The sequence below is a fragment of the Myotis nattereri genome, assembly GCF_964212035.1.
Source record: "Myotis nattereri genome assembly, chromosome: 16".
Taxonomy (NCBI): domain Eukaryota; kingdom Metazoa; phylum Chordata; class Mammalia; order Chiroptera; family Vespertilionidae; genus Myotis; species Myotis nattereri.
The window spans coordinates 12,669,921-12,692,608 of NC_138091.1; the positions used below are offsets into that span (position 1 = coordinate 12,669,921).

Genomic DNA, 22,688 nt, shown 5'->3' on the forward strand with positions numbered 1-22,688 from the left:
TGGTTGGCCAAGCTCCTGAGTTTTCATCTCGTTTCAACAGCACAGAAACTAAGAAAATCTCCAGTGGACCCCACAGATGCTTAAAAGCCAGGAATCTCCAAGGAAGCCACAGAAAACCCTGCTTTTCCAGCATCCATTCTTCTCCTTGCTCACATATCCATCCCAAGTGATACACTGAGTGGTCCTATCTAGAGGGCTAAGGAAAACTTAGAGAACCAGGCCAGCATCCTTCCGACACCTGCTCCACGGAAGGTTCACATCGGCGTCCTCATACAATAATTCATCTTCTAAGTAAAAGTTCTGCCATTTGTTGAGTGGCTTGTTACTGCTTTTACAAAACCAATATTCTACACAGAGTTCTGGAGAAGAATTTAGGAAGGCAAGTGTCTGTGCCTGATTCCACACTCATACCTTCCCTGGGCGCCTGGACCAACCCTTGTGAGCAGCGCTTAGAGTCCCCACCTCTCCCACTCACCTTGACTCAGCGTCCTGTGAGAAGTTTCTCCATGCGCCACTAACACAGATATTTGGGGAAAAAAAACTCTCCATTTATAAATATCGGATGGTTTGGGAAAAAATATTTGTGGCACTGGACTTTTTTTTCCCCCTCTACAGTGATGTCATTTGAAATACTTGTTGTGCTCCAAATTGGCTATTTTTACTTCCCCCCAGTGACTTTTTTGGGAAATACATTTGTTTGGATTAGCTACGTTTTAAGTGATCCCTGTAATCTGATACACAGCATCAGGTTCATCTTCTCAGCAATGGTAACTAATGTTATGCAGCCACAAACTCGAGATCCCTCATTTGATCATTTTCAAGCTTGTTCCTTTTGGATATCCTGCCAAAGTTTCTATTCACAGATACAGAGGAAAATAAAATAAATAAAAGGAAAAGACTGGCCTTTTCACAAACAAAAACCACACTCAGCAACTCCAAGTACTTAAAACGGAAGACATTAAAGGCCCCCAAGGTCCAGTAACATTTTCACTTCCCAATGTGCTTTTAGGGGACAAGGTTGAAGCACCGCGCGCGCGCGCGCGGGCTCTGAGACATGTCTGGAAAGCCCTGGAGAGCTGAGAAGTGCAGGAGAGGAAAGTTTAGGAAGGAACGCTGGATGCCTCAGCCCTACCTGATCTGAACTTGCTCCTAATCAGCAAAGAGTGCTCAGCCCCCAGGAGGGTCATGTTGAGTCTCAGCGAGCCGCTGGTCCCGTGGCCAGACGCCCCCTGTTTTCCACCAGGAACCGGCTCCCGGGAGCCCAGCTGCGCGCAGCTAGCAACCCAGAATTCATCCAGCTCTCCGGGAGCTCCCCTGGGTCGGAGGACAGTGGCCGCCAGGGACCGAAACCAGTGTCCCCAGAGCGCTGGTGGCTCCCCCTCGCTGTGCGGGCTGTTAACTCCTAGGCGGCGGGACCCTCCTCCTCCTGCGTCTGGCCGGGAGCGGCGGCATCCCAGGCGTTCTCGGCTGATGTCATAGGCCGCGGGCGATCGAGGAGTATCACACCACGCCTTTATGAAGGTCCCACGTTTGCTATCTGATACTTTTTTACTACTGACAGGAGCTCGGCCAATCAGGAGCGGCGAGCGCGGACGAGGGACTAGGAGCCGCCAGAGGCGTCCCGGGAGCCGCTCTTAACTCTTTGCAGCGGGCCGAGCGGACGCAGGCGGGGCCCGGGTCCCACCCCGGCGAGGCGCAGAGGGAAGGGGCCGGGAGGGCAGGAGGGAGGGCTGCGGGGCGCCCGGGCTCACGGACGGCCACGGAGAGGGGCCTGGGCCGGGGTGGGGGGCAGGGAGCCGCGGAGCTCTCCGGCCGCCGGGCTTTGGGGCTGCGCCTGGGAGGCGGGCGCGGCGGGAACCAGCCGGGAGGGACGCGCGCCTGCGGGACTCGCTGCGCCCCGCGCTTCTCACATAAGCCGGGCCACTTGCAGAGAAGCAGGGCTCCCCACAGACTGACGTCCCCACATTCTCTCCCCTTTGAGGGGCACAGGCACAGGCTTTGCACATCTCGCAGCTCGAGGGTCAGACTTGGATGCACGTCCACGGAGAAAATGAAGAGCCTTCCGTTTTTCCGGGACCTGCGCTTTCTGGACAAACCTGACTCCATCGTCGGCTCAATCCGCGGGACACGGTGCGCGCCATCGGGGAGACGCACCAGTTGAATGCCCTTCTGTGCGCTCGGAGGGTGAGGTCCGAGGAAGGAAGGTACCTGGCGCAGGGGAGCGTCAGAGCTGGGGTTGGGAGCATGGCAAAGCTCCAGGGCGCTCCTAGGAGTGAGTCCCTCCTCAGGGCACAATCCGTTCCACACCAAAGACCGCCAGGTGTTCCAAGCTCATCAGCAAATGACACAAAGACCCTGCTTCCAAGAAGCGGCACAGAAAGATAAAACAAAACAAAAACAAACAAAACACACTAAAACACACACCCCAAACCCCGCAGACTACCTACCGTACGTAAAGTTGGGTTGCATTTACTTGCAACCTTAGCGCACGCGGGGCCTCCAGGTACCATCTGTTACACTCGCACCTGCCTAAGTCTCAGGAGACCCCGGGACCCTAACAGATCAGCTGGTGACAGATGGGGACCTGATGCCAGGCCAACTCCTGGTACAGCGTTTACTGCCCCGAGTTTGGGCCTCTGCCGGAACTCCCTGACTCTGGAGTGCACGCGTGGGCTCTGACCAGCCTTCTGTATAAACAAGGTCTCTGGGAGAGAGAGACACCAGCCCCTGATGAGTCCGAAAGCAGGGGAGGCAGACAAGCCCACCCATGTCCCTTGGGAGCGCGCCTGGCCCTGCAGCCCGTGCAGAGGCAACAGCCCCATATGGAGTGTACTGCTCTCAGTCCTGCCCTCACAGGCCCGGTGGCTCCAAACAGTGAGGGTTTGTTATTCTGCGGTTTGGTGGTCAGAAGTCCTACCTGGGTCCCAGCGGGCCGGAATCCAGGTGTTTGCAGGGCTGGGTTCCTCAGGAGGACTTAGGACAATGGTTCTCAACCTTTTGGCCCTTTAAATACAGTTCCTCATGTTGTGACCCAACCATAAAATTATTTTCGCGGCTACTTCATAACTGTAATGTTGCTACTGTTATGAATCATCATGTAAACATCTGATATGCAGGATGGTCTTAGGCGACCCCTGTGAAAGGGTCGTTCGACCGCCAAAGGGGTCGTGACCCACAGGTTGAGAACCGCTGACCTAGGAGAAAGTCATTTTCTCGCCTTCCAGCTTCTAGAGTCCATCTGTGTCTTCTGTTCGATGCTCAACCAGCTGAGCCCCACCAGCCAGGGCCCCTTCCTCACCTGCAAAGCCAGCAGCGGTGGGTCAAGTTCTCACCCTGCGCTATGGCTCCGACCTCTCTCCTTCCTCCCCCTGCACACTGAAGGCCCCTGTGTGACCCTAGGGCAGGGTCAGCTGATTATCAGCCTTAATCCCTCCCATCTGTCACCTTATTCCCCTTTGCCACGCACTTGAGCATCCTCACCGATTGCCGGGGTTAGGATGTAAACATGGGAAGGGGGGGCTTTGTTCTGCCTGCACACAGCATGGGACCCCTCTTGCTACCAGCATTCTGTCCTCAGTGGAGGCCCAGGCGCCTGGTCTTCCGTGAAAACAGGTCAAGTGGAGGGAGGTTTGGTGACGGGGAGGCACAGGAGCCTGAAGGAACCTTGCCAGCTCAGCTCGGAGATGGCCATGGCCGGGGGGGGGGGGGGGGGGGGGGGGGGGGGGGGGGGTCTCTGTGCCGGAGAGATGCCGGGATAAGGAACATTGCTAAATGATCTGCGTAGAGAAAAAAAAGCCTATTTTGAGCAACTTTAAAAACAAAAGAAAGCCAAGCAGATTTTTATCCTGAGGATTGTGGGGCCGAGAAGAAGGCAACTTGGCAGAGACCTGTTTTTGGTTTTTTTTAGTGAAAGTTGTGATAAAAACAGCTGAAGCCAGCATTGAACATAAGGGTCTGCATGACCTGGCTGAGTCGGACAGGAGTAAATTGTTTTTCCTCTGCAGGCCTGTGTGTGTGTGTGTGTGTGTGTGTGTGTGTGTGTCGGGGGGCGGGGGAGGGGGCATAGTTTCTTTTCTGAGTGCGTTTGGGAAATGCTGGTAACCATAGCCCTCTCAGTTTTCCCATCATGCTGTGGAGCTGCCCTCTGGGACTCATACCCCCGGTGGCGGGGAATATCTATGTATATAAATATGCGCCTATAGGAGCTCATCCTTCTCCCTCTCTCTATGAAAGTATGTTTTTGTGGGAAAAACATTCGTGGAACTGGATGAGGATGCTCCCCGGGGGGCAGCTTGCCTGCTGTGCTGTGGGAGCAGGGCAGAGGCAGCGGCGTGCGCCAGGCTCTGGCCTGCACTTTGTTCACCTGGGCAGTCACCTCAGCAGCTCTTCCCTGCCCTACTGCCCTCTGACCTCCTCTCTGAGGCCTAGAGGGAGCCGGGTGCGATGCAGAGGAGACACGGGAGCTCCTAGCATCAGGAAGAGCATCACTTGAATCTAGCTGCCCTGTGAGCTGGAGTGGGTTATTAAAGTCCTGCAGACACGCCGCACCTTCATGCAGAGTAGGCTTAGAACTGCTTTCAGAAGTGTGGGGAAGTGTCAATGAAATAATACATGTGGAGTGCCCAGAGCAGCTCTTTGTGGCGTGTTTAAACTGCTCTCTATGCCTTCTTTTCACTTCCAGCTATTCCTGCTGGCTCCAAGCAATGCTGACACCTTCTCTTTTGCTATGACTTTCCTTCCCTTTGCCATCAGTTCTCTATGGCTGCCTAAGAAACTGCCAGTTTAGAGCAGCACACACACCCATCATCTGCCCGTTTCCATGGGTCAGGATTCTGGGCCCGACTTAGCCGGCCCTTTGCTCAGATCTCACAGGCTGCAGTCCAGGTGAGGCCTGGGGCAGTGGTGCCGTCAGGGGCTAGCGTCCTCTTCCAAGCTCAGTTGTTGGCAGAATTCAGTTGCTTGCAGCTGCAGGAGCCATCATGGCACGCTTCTCCAAGGCTGGCAGGTGGATCTCTCCCAGGGAAGTCTCTGTTGGGGGCAAGTTGCTCAGCCAGGGACTGGACCCCTCTGGGTGCAGGAAATGGGAAGAACACACGGGTGGCAGCAGGTAGGTGGGACATGCTTTATTGCCAACAAAGCAGCCCCAAACTGGCTGGTCAGTGGCACCTTATCTACCCGCTCAAACAAAGTGCCAGTGAGGGACCCTCATGCTACATTAACACAAGCAGGTTCCGTAGGGTGTGATTGCGCAGTTTCCATCATGCTACTGCTGAGTCATTGCCCTCGTGCATGCGGAGGGCAAAGGGGCCTTTCACACAGGCATGCTGCCGTGTCCTTGCCTGCACGCATGCATATGGTGAGTAGGCCTTGAGCCTCTGGCATACTCAGGGCCCCCAGAGTCTCTCTTAAAGGACTCATCCCATTAGTCAGAGCCACCCAGGATTAGCTCCCTTTTGATTAACTCAAAGTTATACTAATTAGAAACTCTAAGGACACCTGCAAAACCTCTTCAGTGCAACCTAATCGTGACAGTGTTTGTCACATTCACCAGCCTCTCCCGGCTGAAGGATTATACAAGGGTGTAGCTCGTTGGGTTACTTTAGAACACTGCCTTCCGCAGCTGCGATGTTCGGCCTCCCACCGCCTGGGAGCAATGTCTACAAGTGAGCCTGTAGCACAGCTCAGGTGGTCAGCTTGAACTCTGACCCCTATGGTCTTCCCTATGAGTCTGCATGAGGTCAGCTACTATGTCGGAGAGCAGGGGTGGTGAGCAAAGGGACAGGCAGCAACCTCAGGCACTTCAGCTCTCCCCTTCTTAGCACAAGCCCCTCATGTCCCCCGCGGTCATCCCTGTCTTCTTGGTCTCACCCTCTTCTTGTCCTGAGTGCCCATTCCTGGCACCGGCTCTCGTCTGTTTTCTCTTTTTCCTTTCACATGTTCAGGGGAGCGATTGTTCTCCTTTCATCCATTCATTGGAGATGTACTGAGGCATCTTTGCAAGTCACGTTGGCAAGTGCCCTGGTCGACATGCAGGTTTGCAAACTCATAAGACAGGACCAGGGTTAGGAGAAAATGTGGGGAGATGGTGTACGCAGCAAACTCAACAGACAGCTCATGGCTCGTCCAAATGGGCCGCCATGACCCAGCTCGAGCTGACTAGAGCCATTTGGGAGGGACAACACTTGTTGCCATTCCCTCCAGTTGTTCAAATGACCTGGAAATCCAGGTTATAGTGCCCAATGGATGGATTTTTAAAAATATGAGCAACTATCCATAAGTTTTTAAAATATATTTTATTGATTTTTTACAGAGAGGGATGAAAGCTAGAAACATCCGTCAGCTGCCTCCTGCACACTCCCCACTGGGCATGTGCCCGCAACCAAGGTACATGCCCTTGACCAGAATCGAACCTGGGACCCTTGTGTCCGCAGCCTGACGCTCTATCCACGGAGCCAAACCAGTTAGGACACTATCCATAATTTTAAAGTAAGTTTTAAAACTGTGTGAGTCAACCAGGGCCAGCTCTCGGTTGTGGGACCTGAGTCTTATACAGTTTGGAGGCCTTTTAAAAAACAAGTGCAAAGTTAGATATGTGATGGCAGTGTAAGTGTTCCTACTGACTCGGATTGAGAAAAGGAACTACAGTGACCTGGAGCACGGACAATTCATTTCCTGTCTCATGAGATCCTTCAGTCAACTGACCAGAGATGCTGACGCAGGAATGTTCTCAATTGCACTCTGGCTTCCTCGGTCTGCCTGGAACTCACTGGAACTCCCAGCACCCACAGTGAGCTAGTGGGGGGGGGGGGGCCTTGAAGCTTAAGCGTCCTTAACTTTATGGTATAAAATCCGTCTCTGGGCTGAGGAAACGTGTGCGAGCTGAGGGAGACTCATGGCCCTGTTCTGCGGCCTCGGCTATGAAATCTGCGCTCTGATCTCCATGAAACTTCATCTAGACGCGGGAAGGGAGGGTGAAGTGTGCACTCCCAGGTTACCTGTTGAAGGAATCACCTCTTTAAGGAATGCAGCCTCAGCCTATCAATTTGTTTCCATTCCAGAAGTATTTTGTTAACCGCAGAATGTATTCTGGCCCTGGGGGTTTACAGAGATAAAAAAGATACAATCCTGGACCTCCAGGGGCTAAGAATATAGTGACAGAACATCCACACACTCCCAGCAGACCAGAAATCCATGTCATTATTACTCCCACAATGAATCCCGCAGGGAAGTCACGTGAGCCAGCCGAATACAACCTGTGTTTGTTTGTGTGTGTGTGTTTTTTTAATGGTAGTGAATATAAAAGGGCTTTTGTCTAGTTTAACCAAAGACTTAGGTTAAACATGTATGAAGAAAGTGGCTTCAGTTGAAAGTACCTGCCACAGCTCCTCCTCCCTGCCTCCCAGCAGCGCCTCTCGCCCTCTTTTCCTCCCTCTGCACTTTCTCTGTGCTGGTTCCTGCTCAGGAGAAGGGAGTGCAGTGGTTACTTGTGGTTTAAAGCCATCTGGTTGGGCCATACTTGCCAGAGGGCCGGGTCACTGTTAAAAGTTGTGCCTCCATGCATTCTCCCCTCAGATTCCGTGTGTCCTTGCTGCCCTTACAGTGGGGAGGAGCAGGGGTCAGAAGTAGAGAATGTGCGTTCTGACAGTGTTTGAATCAATCGCCCCAGCTGCCCCAGCTCCATTCCTGCCGTTCTTGGTCTAGAGCAGTGGTCAGCAAACTGCGGCCCTTTTAGTGTGGCTCTTCCACAAAATACCACGTGCAGGCGTGCACGTACAGTGTGATTGAAACTTCGTGGCCACACTCAAGGCACCAAAGAGCCGCGTGTGGTTCGCGAGCTGCCGTTTGCCGACCACTGGTCTAGAACAGTGGTTCTCAACCTTGGCTGCATGTTAGAATCACCTGGTAATCTTTTTAAAATCCTGATTTCTGGGCCTCATCCTCCGGAAATTCTGTTTCTTTGTTACTAATGTTGTGGCCCCACCCCATCACAAAGAAACAGAATTTCCGGAGGATGAGGCCCAGAAATTAGGATTTTAAAAAGATTCCCAGCTGATTCTAATGTGCAGCCAAGGTTGAGAACCACTGCTCTAGGCCAGTGGTCGGCAAACTCATTAGTCAACAGAGCCAAATATCAACAGGGATTACAAATTTCTGGAGGACTTTGGCTACGTCTTCCATTCTCTATAACTACACGCCCCTCTGGGGGATGGAGCCTGCAACTGGAATATAATAAAACGGGCAACCTTCCCGCTCAGGGAACCACGCCCAACCAACTGGGCCACACCAGCCAGGGCTACTTGTGATCTTCTGCAAGTAGATTACAAATTTCTGGAGGACTTTGGCTATGTCTTCCATTCTTTATAACTACTGAGGCATCTTACAGGTGCCTCTAAAGATGAATTGCAACAGGGGTGTGGGATGGTGCCTGGGGTGTAGGGACTGGTGTGTTCAGATTCATCCATTCAGGGCCTGCCACAGCATTATGCACTTTCCAGAGGTGATGATGAAACCGCTTCTGGTTCATAAAGTGTGAGCTGATGTGGGAGTTTGCTTTCTCTCTAAAGTGTGTGTGTGTGTGTGTGTGTGTGTGTGTGTGTGTGAGTGAACTGGTCACATTCTGTATCCTAACCCCTCCCTTCACTCAGCACGCCTGCCCTCTCCCCCGCTCCCCAGAAAACAGAATGGAGGCCCATAAATCCCTGACCTGCTCCAGCTGACCTTACAAATCATGCGTGCCTTGGCTCATTAACCCGGGACGCCTATTATGGCTAAGGAATGGTGAGGCGCTACCCCAGCGCAGCGGGGGCGGGCGCGGGGGAGGGCCACCCGGAATACCTAGTGTGCCCCAATTGCTCAAGAGCTTCCCAAACCCCTCTTCCCCTCCCCACCCCCCAGGGCTGAGTCAGAGAGGAGAGCGGGTAGTTGGAGAGGACACTGTCTGGGAAGTGTTTCTCGCTCTCTGAGAAGAGCGTGGCGCACTCAGGGTTGGAGAGCTTAGCTAAGATGACACCTGCTATTAAAATTAGTACATTCCGAGTGAGAATGTCCGAAAAGGGAGAATTCCAAGTGCTATTAAAACCAGCGTGATAACAGTAAAGAAAATTCACGGCAGGAGGCTTGTTAACCGACAATACTCTCACTGTCTCTGGAACCCAGTGTTCAGCAAAAGGTGACTTTAAAAAATGCAGTTTAGCAAATGGCCAGGAGCCGATCAGACCCACTGAATGCTTCTGCAGCAAGATTCCTGTGTCTGAATAGGAATTGAATGGATATAACAGCTTTATAGGAACTGGCCCAGCACCTCTCAGACTTAAACCTGCGGGACATTGAGGCAGGGGTTGCAACCTTTGGTAGGCCCCTTCTTGTAAGATTTGTTTTATTAAGATTTGTTTTAGACCAGTATTAGGTTCACAGCAAAACTGAGAGGAAGGCACAGGGAGTTCCCATATAATCCTGCCCCACACATGCGCAGCTTCCCGCTATCAACACCCCACAGAGAGATGCGTTTACTACACCTGATGAGCCCCCACCGATACTTCATGATCCCCCAATTGGAGGTGACGCTAGGGCTTGTTCTTGGTGTCGGACAGTCTATGGGTGTGGATAAATGTACAATGACATGGCTCCATCATCAGGGCATCATACCGAAGACTTTCACTGCCCTCAAATGCTTTGTGCTCCGCTACTCCTCCCTCCTCCCCAACAAGATTTTCTTGTCCGACAATCACACTGTTATCATGCGTCTTTTCTCCAATGCACATGTCCTTTTAGCTTGTTAAACCCTGTGGTGCCTAGTTCCCTCGTGATCCCCATAGCAACCCTGCGAGGTATTTAAGATGCTTTTCGACAGCCCAAGTAATGACGTCGGAGCGAGGATCACTGGTTCACTGGAACTTGTCCCCAGAAAGAGGCATGGCCGGGTCCGTGCGACTCTTCTTCCACGACTTCTTGCAGCGTCTCCACGGACAGGTGACTCCGAGGCCTGCTCCGGTTTCCCCCTCCGGGACACACTGCCTACCACAGGTGTTTTTTTTACTCCACTGGGTGGTCAGTATTCATGTCAGGGAAAATTTAAACATCTCTACGTTGCTTCCTGGCACACGCAGTATTTTCTTACGGTACATTGCCAATTTCTGTTTTTCTTCTGGAAAATTCTTTATTACAAACTGACCTTGGTACTGACCCATGCCATAAAAAAATAAATAAAACCACAGACCCAGGATTTTGTTACATTATTATTTAAAGCCAGAGAATGGTTACTGTGTGTCTAAAGCTTTCAAGACATGAAGCTGGGGTAACTGTCAGTGTATTTGAGGGGAAATTTACTAAAAACGACCCAAGGAAAATCCTAGAAGATCCAATAAAACTTACATGCCGGCCGTAGGTTGGGTTTGGAGAGAAGGTGGCTGAAACATGGAGCTGTTGGTGGTGTGATTCTTCCTCCCATGCGCGGGGCAGCGGTAGCGCCATGGCTGGTGGAGGCAGAAGGGGGCGCTGGGGCCAGATGCCTGAGTGTAACGCCTTGGCCCCACCTTTACGACCTGTGTGACGCTGGGCAAGTTACTCAACCGCTCTGTTCTCGTGCCTCTGTTTCCTCTACTGTAAGGTGAGGACGTCTGTTCAAAAAGTTCTATAGAGGATTCAGTGAGTAAATAAGTCAGTGGTTCTCAGCCTTCTGGCCCTTTAAATACAGTTCCTCATGTTGTGACCCAACCATAAAATTATTTTCGTTGCTACTTCATAACTGTAATGTTGCTACTGTTATGAACATAATGTAAATATCTGATATGCGGATGGTCTTAGGTTACCCCTGTGAAAGGGTCATTTGACCGCCAAAGGGGTCGCGGCCCACAGGTTGAGAATCGCTGAAATAAGTACATGAAAAGCACTCAGGACAGAGCCTGGTACCTAGGAAGTTCCCATCAGAGGAGATCCATGATGATGATGATCATGGTGGTGGTGATGGCAATAATGATCCCTCCACCGAGCAACGCTGAAGAGCAGAGAAGCGCCTGATATATTTCAAAGTGCTCTGCAAATGCTACATGGTACAGTCTTTGGGAAAGGATTATTTTCTGTGGTGGGAACAGCCAGGGCAATTCCAAAGCAGTTTTGAAAAAGTCAGCATCCTTTAAACAGCCTCCAGTTGCGTCAGACCTGGTTGTCCTCTCGTGAAACCGGTGCCCTGAGGCCGGATGAGGTGCTGCAGGTGGGGGGAACCATCGCAGGGATGCCGCAGTCAGAAGCAGTGATATTTGGTTTTGAGGCAAGTAGACTTTGAACGCTTTGTTTTTGTGCTCGTTGAAAAGAAAAACACACAACAAAAACAGAAAGCAACCCTGTAAACTAATATCTCCTTGGGTAGAACTTTGTGAAGTTAGAACTAATAATGCCCAAGGTTTGGTGTCCTCTTTTGTTTTGTTTTTGCCATGTGGAATTTGATGATTGGCCATTTTGAAGGCATTATAGGGCCAAGTGTCAAATGCCGATACACAAATCTATCATCAGAACATGCATATTAATGTGTATGTATTTGTACATGCATTCATGTATGCAGCAAGATTAGCTGGTGTTAAGTAAATGCTTACTTTAGGCTAAAGATCTGAGTGGTTTTATTTTCGCATTTAATACTCACAATGGCCTTAGGAAGGAGGGACAAGTTTAGTCCCATCTTATAGATAGGGAACTGAGCTGTCCCTAGACCAGGGGTTCCACCCCAGATGCCACATCTCGGGGACTTCTGTGCTTTGGAGTGCCTCCCTTGACATTTCTAAGTCTTCTTGTGGTATCAGCTGTGCCATCTGGGCTAGGTGCTGTGAGCCTAAGTCAGATAGGGTGGCACTCACTTCCTGATCTTGATTTCTCCCCTTTGGTTGTTCTCTAACGCTTTAGGCTGTGGTGGGGTCGACCAGATACCCAAAGGAGCTCCAGAACTGGAGCTGAATGGGTTGGCTGTCCTGGAGCTTCACGAGCAGCGCTGGTCCAGGAGGAAGCCTGCGGAGCTGATTACTTCCTCTGACGGTGAATTACTGGGCTGCCACAGTGCTGCCACACTGGTTTGGAGCTACTCAAATTATTTATATCTACAGGAGTCCTGCACAAAGTATTTTCCCAAACCCCTGCTCTAAGCAGCCCTGTTTATAGAAGTGAAGCAATTGATCAAGATCATCCATCTGGCAAGTGGCAGGGCTGTTACCTGACCTCAGGTGTGTGTGAAGTGCTCACATTTTTGTTCTTTATTTTTGAAGATAATTAGGAGTTGGGATCCTTGTATATACATTTTGCAAAATAATCAATTCAATTCCCTCAACAATATTTATGAAGTCATTTTTGTGGAGAATGATCAAGCAACTCTTCCACAATTGTGTGTTGTTTGTGACCATCTTCCATGCTAGGCCTACCTTCGATAAGAATGTGAATTTAATAGTCTACCCAGGTTTATTTATGGGACATTGGAACTTCCCAGGATTGGAGCAATGGCTAAGGACTGGTATTGTGGGACCAGCCTTTAAGGCACTCATCAATGGTGGAGCCTGATCCTTGAAGAGACATTGGCGGATTTTTAGAAATAGCCTTCCACTCGTTAGTTGGAAATGATACCACATCTGGGAACACAACCAAAGCATTTCTGATGTCTGACAAAAGCATCACCAAAGGGAGAGAGGGAGAAAAACAACAACAATCCACAAACATTCATGACTGTGGAATTTTAAAATTACTGACGTTATTTGTTTATTAAAGATTGTAACTCACTTCAACATCACAAAGAATGAAACCCCTTTAACCAGATAACAAGCACAGCATGTTCTTGATGATGATGCCAACAATAAAACTAGAAGACTTTACTATTTGTTATTTATCGGGTTGACTGGACAAATCATTTTTCTACATGATAGGCTTGAAAACTCTTTATTTTCTCTTTCCTGCTTATAACTAAAGGCAGCACAGAGATGGCGAGTTTACCTCCATGCGCTCTGCACCGTGAAAGCAACGTTAGTTGGCATTGGTGTAGAGTGGTTCCAGAGCTGGCAGCATTGACATTCTCCTTTTCCATTAGGCTTGCGGAAGAAATTTTTTTGGCTCATGACAATGATATAACTTAAATTTTTTCCCAATGAATATCTTAAATTCATATATATATATATATATATTTTCATATATATATTTCATATATATATATATGTATGTGTATGTGTGTGTATATATATTTCGTATCTTCAGCCACCATGCTAGACACAGCAGCATGCATTTCTTAGTTGGTGTAATAATCTCCTAAATATCCTCCCAGCTTTCACTCTTGCCCCTCTGAAGTTGATTCTCTACACAGAAGCCAGGTTAATCCTTTTAACATAAATTAGTCTAAAGTACTCCCTTACTTGGAACTCTCAAGTGGCTTCCCAATGCCCTCAGAATTAAGCCAAACATTTTGTCATGGCTCCTCTGGATATCTTCTGATAGCTTCCTTCTCCTCCTTCTTCCTCTGACCTGCCCTTCACTGGAGGTGGTGCTGTGGGAGGAGATGGGGAGGATGACCAACAGGCCTGCATCAACAGGCTCCTTTGCCTGCTGACTTTTGGGTGTGTTCAGCCAATGGGGAGCTCTGGCATGGAGGAGAGGGAGGTGGGGGAGTGAGGCCAGGGCATTGGTTTCTCAGGTTCCCCTGATCCCGCCTGCATCCTCTGTCCCTGTGGGTCCTGGTGACCACTCCCTCTTCCCACTTCAGCACTAGAAGCAATCAGGATGTCCTGTTGTTTCTGATCCCGGGGCTACTGTACTGTGCTTTGTGGCTTTCCTGCCGCACACATATCTTTGTGAATATTACTCCTTGTAAAATTTCAATTTGCCCAATTTTCATGTGCCATCTGTTCCTTGCTGTGCTTAAAGTTACCCAAGCCTGGCGTTTGCCTACCCTAGCCTCTCCTTGCTTACTGTCCTCCAGTCACACGGATCTCCCACGCTCAGCTCACTCGCTCTCTGTCTCTGCCTGGAACATCCTTCCCCCAGATCTTTGCACACCTGGACTCCATTCACATAAGTATCAGCTTCACAGAAAAGCCTTCTCTGACGTTCTTAGCTTAGGTAGCCCACTCCTCCCAAGACTTTTGATCAATTTCTATGTTTTGTTTTCTTAAAATGCCTTATCATCAACAGAATTTATCTCATTTAGTTATCTACTTGTCTTCTTCTTCTTCTTTTTTTTTTTTTTTTTTGCCTCCATGACTGGAATGTGATGTGGGATCTTGCCTCTGCTGTGTTCCTCTTTACCCCAGAGCCTAGAGCTGTGCCTTGATCATAGTAGGTGTTCAGTAAGTGGTTGCTCAGTGTTTATTCAGTGAGTCCATTGGACCATCTCATTTCACAGACGAGGAAGCTGAGAGCTGTGGAAATGGACCTTGTCCTTACACAGGCACTTGAACCAGGAGTTGTGTGACCCAGGGGTGTCTTTTTCAGTTTGCAAGTTTCTGTCTCATTTGTTTCATGTCTGTTTTACAAAAAAAGGGCCGCTCTTCCTTACTATCTATTTATTGGGTATGTATCATTCATACAATGAGTAATTTCTTCAAAAGCATGGATCTTCTAACCTGCATTTCTCCCAATCTCTCTTTATTCTCTCTTTCTCTTTCGTTTGCATATCTTACCTCCCATGCCTTCTTATAGCTATGAACCACTGACTAAAGAGTAATGTTTAGACTCAGAGGTGGCTTGGAAAAAACCATGCTAGCATTGGAGAGCAATTGGGAAAATCAAGGCCAATTTTACTACAAATTGTAAAAATAATAATTAAGTAAAATAATAAGTAGGTTACCACATTTGATAGGTGAGTACTCACCCTAGACCAAACACTATGCTAGTACGAGGAACTTCATATGCTTGTATAATCCTCAAGGCAATTCTGGGTTCTATATATCTTCCTCTTATTTTAGAGGAGGAGCTGAACATCAAGGAAGTTCAAAGACTGCCTGAGGCTGTGGAAAAGGTGGCATAGATTCCAACACAGGCCTCAGAGGCTCCTGGAAAGTGACATTAGGGAGCTGCAGGCTATTCAGCTTCCAAAGTGAGTGAGTCAGAAGTAAGACCCTGAGTGGGAGTTTGGTCAGAGTCTGGGAAACTGGCTATGGGTGAAGGAATGAAATTCAAGGAATAGAGAGCACAAAAGAGCCAATGTACAGCTAGTGCAGTGGTTAGGTCCTGAGCCCCGAAGCCAGAGACAGGTCAGGCTTATCTCAAAGGTGTTGCTTTCTGCTCTTTGATGTTCTGGCATCTTCTCTGTGTCTTTAAGAGTGTTCTTTGGAAATGACATGGAAAAAGCACCAGATATTCCAGGAGGGTCTTTCTCTCTGACTCCGTGATAAGAGGAGACACTGGCTGGACTTTTCACAAGGTAGAGATAAGTTGTGCTTGAAACATGGAGGCCAGCTTTGGAGGCCTAATACAGAAGCAACGCAAAAAGGACAGAGTTAGGGTGAAGGATGCAGAAGTTCAGAGGATCTGGTGGAAACAGAGGAGTCCAAGCTGAGGGCGTGCTGGTCCTTGATTGCCAAACAGGAGACTCCAGACCATCAACTGTCAATTCTTACTTGCAGCCCAAGGTTCAGCATTAAATATATTTCCTTGATGGAAGCCACCTGTAAATGCCCGCTTTCTGCCCCAGAAGAGCTTCTCTCTGTTTCAGAAAAGGAATTAATGGCCAAAAAGAATGGTTAGGCTGGTATATCAAGGGGACCAAGGACAGGTAGAGGGAGTGTCTAGCCATGAAATATTAATTTCCATGCTTCAAGCTTCCCAAATAAATTTATTAATTTATTATCATGCAGGGCTGTTGTGCAATTGACACTAAGAAAAAAATCCTTCTGCACTTTACTAAGTCTACTTTTGAGCCACCCAATGTTTTCATCATAATATTTACTCCTGGGTAAATAGGCTAAATTCTCCGATTCTGATACAAAACAGAAAGATCAGAGGATGAAAATAAATAGATGACATGGCTGTTTAAAGATCATGTAAAATGTTTTTTAGCAGCGTAAATATTTGATTGTGAAACTTTCAATATGTTGTGTCTATTAACTAGTAATGTACAATATTTAAATAATTCCACCAGCTGAAGTGGGCCAGGGTCATTGGGGAGGACAGAGGGAAGGCCCAGCCTGGCGGGATGCCAACTCGCAGTCATAACCAACCCTGAGGCTGGCCCCAGACACTGTTCATTCATTCCATCTGGAGCTCTCTGGTCAGGACCAAACCACAGACAAGAGCAAAGGGTGAAAGGGAACATGCAGGGGCATTTAAAATTCCCCTGTCACTTTCCATCGCTAATTTCATCTGCACAAACTTCTATGTATTTTTTATATATTTGGACCTTTAGATACTCAATGCAGTCAATGTCTTTGGCATGCTTTTATTTTAATTAAAAATATTTTTATTGATTTTAGAGAGGAAAGAAGAGGGAGGGAGAGATAGAAACATCAATGATGAGAGAAATCATTGATTGGCTGCCTCCTGCATGCTCCACACTGGGGATTGATCTGCAGCCTAGGCATATGCTCTGACCGGGAATTGAACTGTGACCTCCTGGTTCATAGGTCAATGCTCAACCACTGAGCCATGCTGGCTGAACTTGGGCATGCTTCTTTGATTTTTGTGTTTGGAGTTGGGGGAGCCGAGTGATGTTTTTGGAATACCATCCAGGACTTATGTGGAATAACTTGAAATTCCACCCAGCTTATTAATAGTCCTAACTCTCTACATGTATAATCTGCAAAAACATTAGATTTATGAGTACAGTCAGGAGGACTGAATTTGGGAGACCTTCCTAGCCATTTGATTGTGGACAGTTCTCTGAATCTCTCTGGGCCTCACTTTCATCATCTATAAAATGGGACTAATATGTTTCCTGGTTATTTTACTGGATGAATGTGAGGATCAAAATGGAAACAAGACAGAGCAATTAAAGGTATAAAAGTCCTATGCGCCCTAACTGGTTTGGCTCAGTGGATAGAGCATCGGCCTGCGGACTGAGGGGTCCCAGGTTCGATTCTGGTCAAGGGCATGTACCTTGGTTGTGGGCACATCCCCAGTAGGAGGTGTGCAGGAGGCAGCTGATCAATGTTTCTCTCCCATTGATGTTTCTAACTCTCTATCCCTCTCCCTTCCTCTCTGTAAAAAATCAGTAAAATATATATTTTTTAAAAAGTCCTATAGAAGACTGTTCTAATTGAAGGAAGCATTGCATTCACTTTGTATCTGCTGCAACTGTCTGGCACATTGTAAATCTCTTTACAAGCTTGTTAACTGAATGAATGATCACGATTGGCACCTAAGTGTTCCTCTCCTCTGAGTTCTCCAAGGAGTCAAAGAGGATGAACTTCCAAGAGTGAGAAGCCCCACTAATTAAGACCACAATGGGCCCTGGGCATTCTCAAGGGATACATGCTGCAATCTGCAGAGTCCCCAACCTCCTGAGCAATGTTGAAGAGAAGGGCAGAGCTCCACTGAGATGCAGAATACAATGTGCAGACGTGCTCACTCCTGGCTCGGCAACATCGCAAGGGGTGGAATTCTTAGGAAAAGGGCCAATTTGTGGACATTATGGATTCTATGGTGTCTCAAAAACAGTAAAAACCAGAAATCTTAAATCAACAAAAGACAGAGATTTGAAAATCTATTATTTTACATAATTGGGAAGAAAGTGATTTTGTAAAGCAGTGTGAATGATGCATTCATCATGACCCTCCGTGTTCATTTGTTTCACTGGGAGAACACTTGAGACAGCTCTTGGTCGCATCCACACAACAGGTTGGCCTCCTTCCACACTTTTTGAACATTTCCCGATGTTTTATGAAGTAGCACAAAGGCATTCACATTGAGAAGCTCACATCTAACTGGTTTCAACAGACTGTATATTTTTTGTGTCTGAATTTAGAACTGACTTTACCACACTATGTGCACCCTTCTTTCACTTATCAGTCATTAAATATTTAGAGTACCTAATATGTGAAAAGTAGGAAAAATGCAACCTACTATGAGAAATAAAGTATAAGATATTAATTTGTACTTTTAAAGACCTTACCAACCTTTTGGTGGGGCAGGGGAATGTTAGGGGTCCGGGCCGAAAAGGTATGTGTACAACAGAGTGTAAACTAGAATGTAATTGCCTTATCAGTACTAGTATTGTTTGGTGATACTATCTGTACAGTGCTGAGCATGTGGTAGACTATAAGGAAACATTTGTTGAGAGAATGAATGAATGAATTAATGTATGAAACACCTATTTTATTAATTCTAAGAGGGACATTTTATTATCACCCAAAAAGCAACACGCTCCTTAAAAATCAATGGAATGTCATACTGTAATTGGCAGGGTTTTTTTTTTTATTTCTTAGTGGTGCATAAAATAATGCTTTATCTTACCATCAACATTCAAATTTGGTGGAATCCTATATAATAAAAGCCTAATATGCAAATCGACCAAATGGTGGAATGACTGGTTGGTGGGGGGGGGGGGGCGGGACGGGGTTGGCCTAAGCTGTCAGTCAGACATCCCCCAAGGGCTTCTGGTCTGTGAGAGGGTGCAGGCTGGGCTAAGGGACCTCCCCAAGTGCACGAATTTTTTTCACCAGGCCTCTAGTATGATAAAAATGACGCAAGGGAGGATTTATATAAGTATTAGAATACAGCACCTAATTCCTTGGACATCAGAAGAGGAAGTTTTTGTGTGTGGATCAAGCTAGCCTACATTTAAATAGGAGAAAAGAAGTAATTTTTGGGACTGAGGGTGGGAGCAGAAAGTCAACAGTCAACATGGGAATAGGTGGAAGGAGGCTTCAAGTGATAACAAAGAGATAGAGAGACAGAATGATTAAAACACATTTCAGTGCTATTGAAAAGGTACCAGTAGATATTCCTGGAGGGAAAAGTTCCTATGGAGAGTGTGCAGCATAAGCCTAAATAAAGGTAGGACCATGGCAGATTGTAGGGAGTTTTGAATAACAAGCTGGGATGTTTAGATTTTATCTTGTATATAAATTTTGAGCCAAAGATAACATAATAAAAATACTGTTCTGAGAGGATTAATCTGGGCAGGGTGGATTGAAGTGTGTAAAGCTGAAGACAGAGAGCAGTTAGGAGATCATCTTTATAATCCAGCAGAAACGCAATGAGAGACCATATTGGGATTGTAGAAATGAGAATGGAGAGGAAAGGCGGATATGAGAGAAGATGAATTGGTCAAAGATGTCTCTTAAATTTTATACAACTATTATTTATTTAACTCTTTCTATGCACCAGGCAACAGTGTGCTAAGTACTTGTAAGAATCATCTTACTTCATAGTCAAACAGGACTTATTCTTATTATTTTTTCCATTATTTTCTCATTATCTCTTATTATTTTCTACATTTTTAGCTGAGAAACAGTAACAATAACAGCAATAAACAGTGTCATTAGACACTTTTGCCTCATTTTTTTTGGTTTAATGCTAGTATTTCTATCTCTGTATTTTCTGTTTGCTTTTGCAAGTTACATCTTTGTACATCATTTTATTTTATTTTTTATGTCATTTTGTTTTAGTTATTTATCTAATAAAAAAACAATTTGGATTTTCAATCTGATTCAATTCCAGAGTCTTTGAATGGGAGAGATTTAACCCATTAACCATTTATTGTGGTAAATTATTTGGTTAATATTACTTCTCTCATCTTGTTTTGTTTTCTGCTTTTCTGTGTTCCATAGTTCTTAATTTTATCTTTCTATTTTTCTTGCCTTTAGTGATTTTCAAATTCTATATATTATTCTTAGTCTTTGCATGTTACCATATCTCTTTTAAAACAAGTTGAACATATATTTTTCTATCAATGCCATGATCTTTCATTTACATGTTCCCTCTGTTCAGAACAACATTCCCCTTCTCATCACCTAGACATTCTCCAGAACTTAGTTAATTGGCACTTCTGTGGACCCTTCTCTGATTCTTTCAAACAAGAGTATAATTTAATCTCTGTACTCCCCCCGGCTTCTAGTTTTTTGTTGTTGAAATGATCAAGAATATTAAATCCAGAAGATTTAATAGTCAGACTTAAATAATTTATTTTTTCATTTTACAGAATTTGTGACAAGAATAATTCTTACATTTGCATTCAGTTTCAAAATCATTTAAACTCAAAATATGAAACATAACTCCAGTCAACATATTACTGTTCTTGTTACTCACCACCATTCATTTGTATTCATTCTTCTTCAATCTTGCATTCTCTCTTTCAATTTTATTTGCTTGCATTATGTGTTTCCATTTTATGTACTTATTTTTGCAAAAATTCTTTCTCTGATCTATTTTGCAGGACTGTGTGTACTGGTGTAGTTTTAAAGTCTGCATGTTAAAGAGCATTTCTGTTTGTCACAATATTTTCTCATCTAAACTCTGTAGATTTGACTTCTGTTTTTTAGTGTTGATATAGAATTGACTTTTTTTATTTTGTAGATAACTTAAAAAAAACTTTAGATACTTAAGGGATTTCCCTCTTAATACTTGAATTTTAAAAATGTAAACAAGATATGTCTTGACATGCGTCTTAGTTCAATTAACAGATGTGACACATGATGAAAAGACTCATGACATTCTTTGGTTCAGAAGTGATTTTACTTTAATTCAGTACTTTTATCATTGAATCTTTGAATACTTTAATCTTTCTTCTGGAACTCTTGTTCTACAAAAATATTAGACCTACTGGAACATTCCTACTGAGCTTCTCATCTAAGTGCTCTTAGTAAACATATTTAGTTTTTCACTTTCTTGGCCCGAATGTCTAAATCTTTCTTAAGAAAATTTGTGATGAAGATAAAATTTGATTTTAGTGCTTTTACACATTCCTTCTGTTATAGACGGAAATGAATCCTCCCAAAATTTATATGTTGAAGCCCTTATCCTCAGCACTTCAGAATGTGATTGTGTTTGGAGACGGGGCCTTTAAAGAGGTGATGAAATAAAAATGAGGCCATTACAGTGGGCCCTAATTCAATCTGACTGAAGTCCTGACAAGGAGAGGAGATTAGGGCACACAGGAGACATCAGGGACGCACAGAGGAAAGACCAAGTGGAGACACAGAGAGAAGGCAGCTATCTACAAGCCAAAGAGAGAGTATTTAAGAAAAAACAGCCCTCTCGACATTTGGGTCTTGGACTGCTAGCCTCCAGAACTGTGAGAAATAAATCTCGGTTGTTTAAGCCCATCGGGGTATTTTGTTGTGGCAGCCCTGGCAGAATAATCCACTCCCTCTGCTGATCCCCACCATCTCGTAGTCCACCTTTCCCGTTGACCCCACTAGATTGGAACCAGGGCCTTTTCTAACTCCTTAGTGAATAGAATGGAATTTTGGGATGAAGCCGCTTCCTCTCTGTTAGTTTACATGTTTCGTTGGAGGGGTTAAAGATTCCAGTTCCAAGGACCAGTCGCAAGGGTGGGCAAACTTTTTGGCTCGAGGGCCACAATGGGTTCTTAAACTGGACCGGAGGGCCGGAACAAAAGCATGGATGGAGTGTTTGTGTGAACTAATATAAATTCAAAGTAAACATCATCACATAAAAGGGTACAGTCTTTTTTTTTTTAGTTTTATTCATTTCAAACGGGCCGGATCCAGCCCGCGGGCCGAGGTTTGCCCACGCCTGGTCAAGAGGGTCCTCCGTTGCAGTGCAAAACTGCTGACCTCTCCCTTCCCTTTAGCTTCCTACACTCAGCCCTGCAGTTTTTGTCTATAGAGAGAGCAAGGCAAAGGAGTGGATGCAGAAGTGTGAACATCACACATAAATGAGAATGCAAGGGAAAGATTAAGGGTGATGGGGTCAAAGATGAGGGATAGGTACAGTTACCAATAATAATAAAAGCACAATATGCTAATTAGACCAGACGTCCTTCTGGACATCCTTCTGGGAGGAAGCTGGGGCTACAGTCCTGGAATCCAGGCAGCCACCAGTGGCTGCGAGGGAGGGATCAAAGCAGCCGCAGCTGTGAAGGCCTACTCTTGCACAAATTTCATGCATCGGGCCTCTAGTTTTAATATAATAAACAAAGGAAGTTTTATTTGGCTGAAAGGAACTTCCTTCTTTCAAAATAGACTATTTAAGAGGAAGGTGAAATGGTGGGCTTAGAGCATCTCACAGAAATTCTGAAATTGGCATCTTTAATTCCAAAGACAGGCTCAGTTGTCTCAGCTTCTCATCCTATTCCCATCTAATTGCATCAAGTTTATGTCATTTGAGCCCAAAAGATCACTGGTGATGCTACTTCAATGTATTATAAAGAATGATAATTCAGTCCTATTGATTATATTTAGAAATTGAGAAAGCAGTTGCTTTTAAAAAATTTTTTATTGATTGATTTAAGAAATAGAGGGGAGGAGAGGGAAGGAGAAAGGGGGGGGGAGAGAGAGAGAGAAGAAAGAGAGACTTATTCTTCCACTTATGTATGTATTCATTGGTTGATTCTTGTATGTGCCCTGACCAGAGATCAAACCCAAAGCCTTGGTATATCGGGATGACTCTCCAACCAATTGAACTACCCCACCAGGGCAGCAGTTGCTTTTTAAATAACTGGTGAATTGTGATTTTGCAGAAACATTTGTACTAAAAGATTCTTTAATGTGGCTAAATAAATATTTGTCCCACTAACTAATTCTTGTTTCAGTTTCCCAACATGGAGA

At 46.1% G+C, this 22,688-nt stretch overlaps 1 protein-coding gene across 1 annotated transcript in view; it reads right to left on the reverse strand.

Moving 5' to 3' along the window:
• MYOCD (myocardin) overlaps positions 1–1,187 on the reverse strand; it is a gene marked incomplete at both ends in the record, with an annotated part of 82,852 nt that extends 81,665 nt beyond the window's left edge. Inside the window, one exon of the mRNA XM_081109277.1 lies at positions 1,133–1,187. Coding sequence (XP_080965403.1) covers positions 1,133–1,187 — 55 coding nt within the window. The remainder of the gene's footprint in view (positions 1–1,132) is intronic.
• Positions 1,188–22,688: the final 21,501 nt, after the last annotated feature.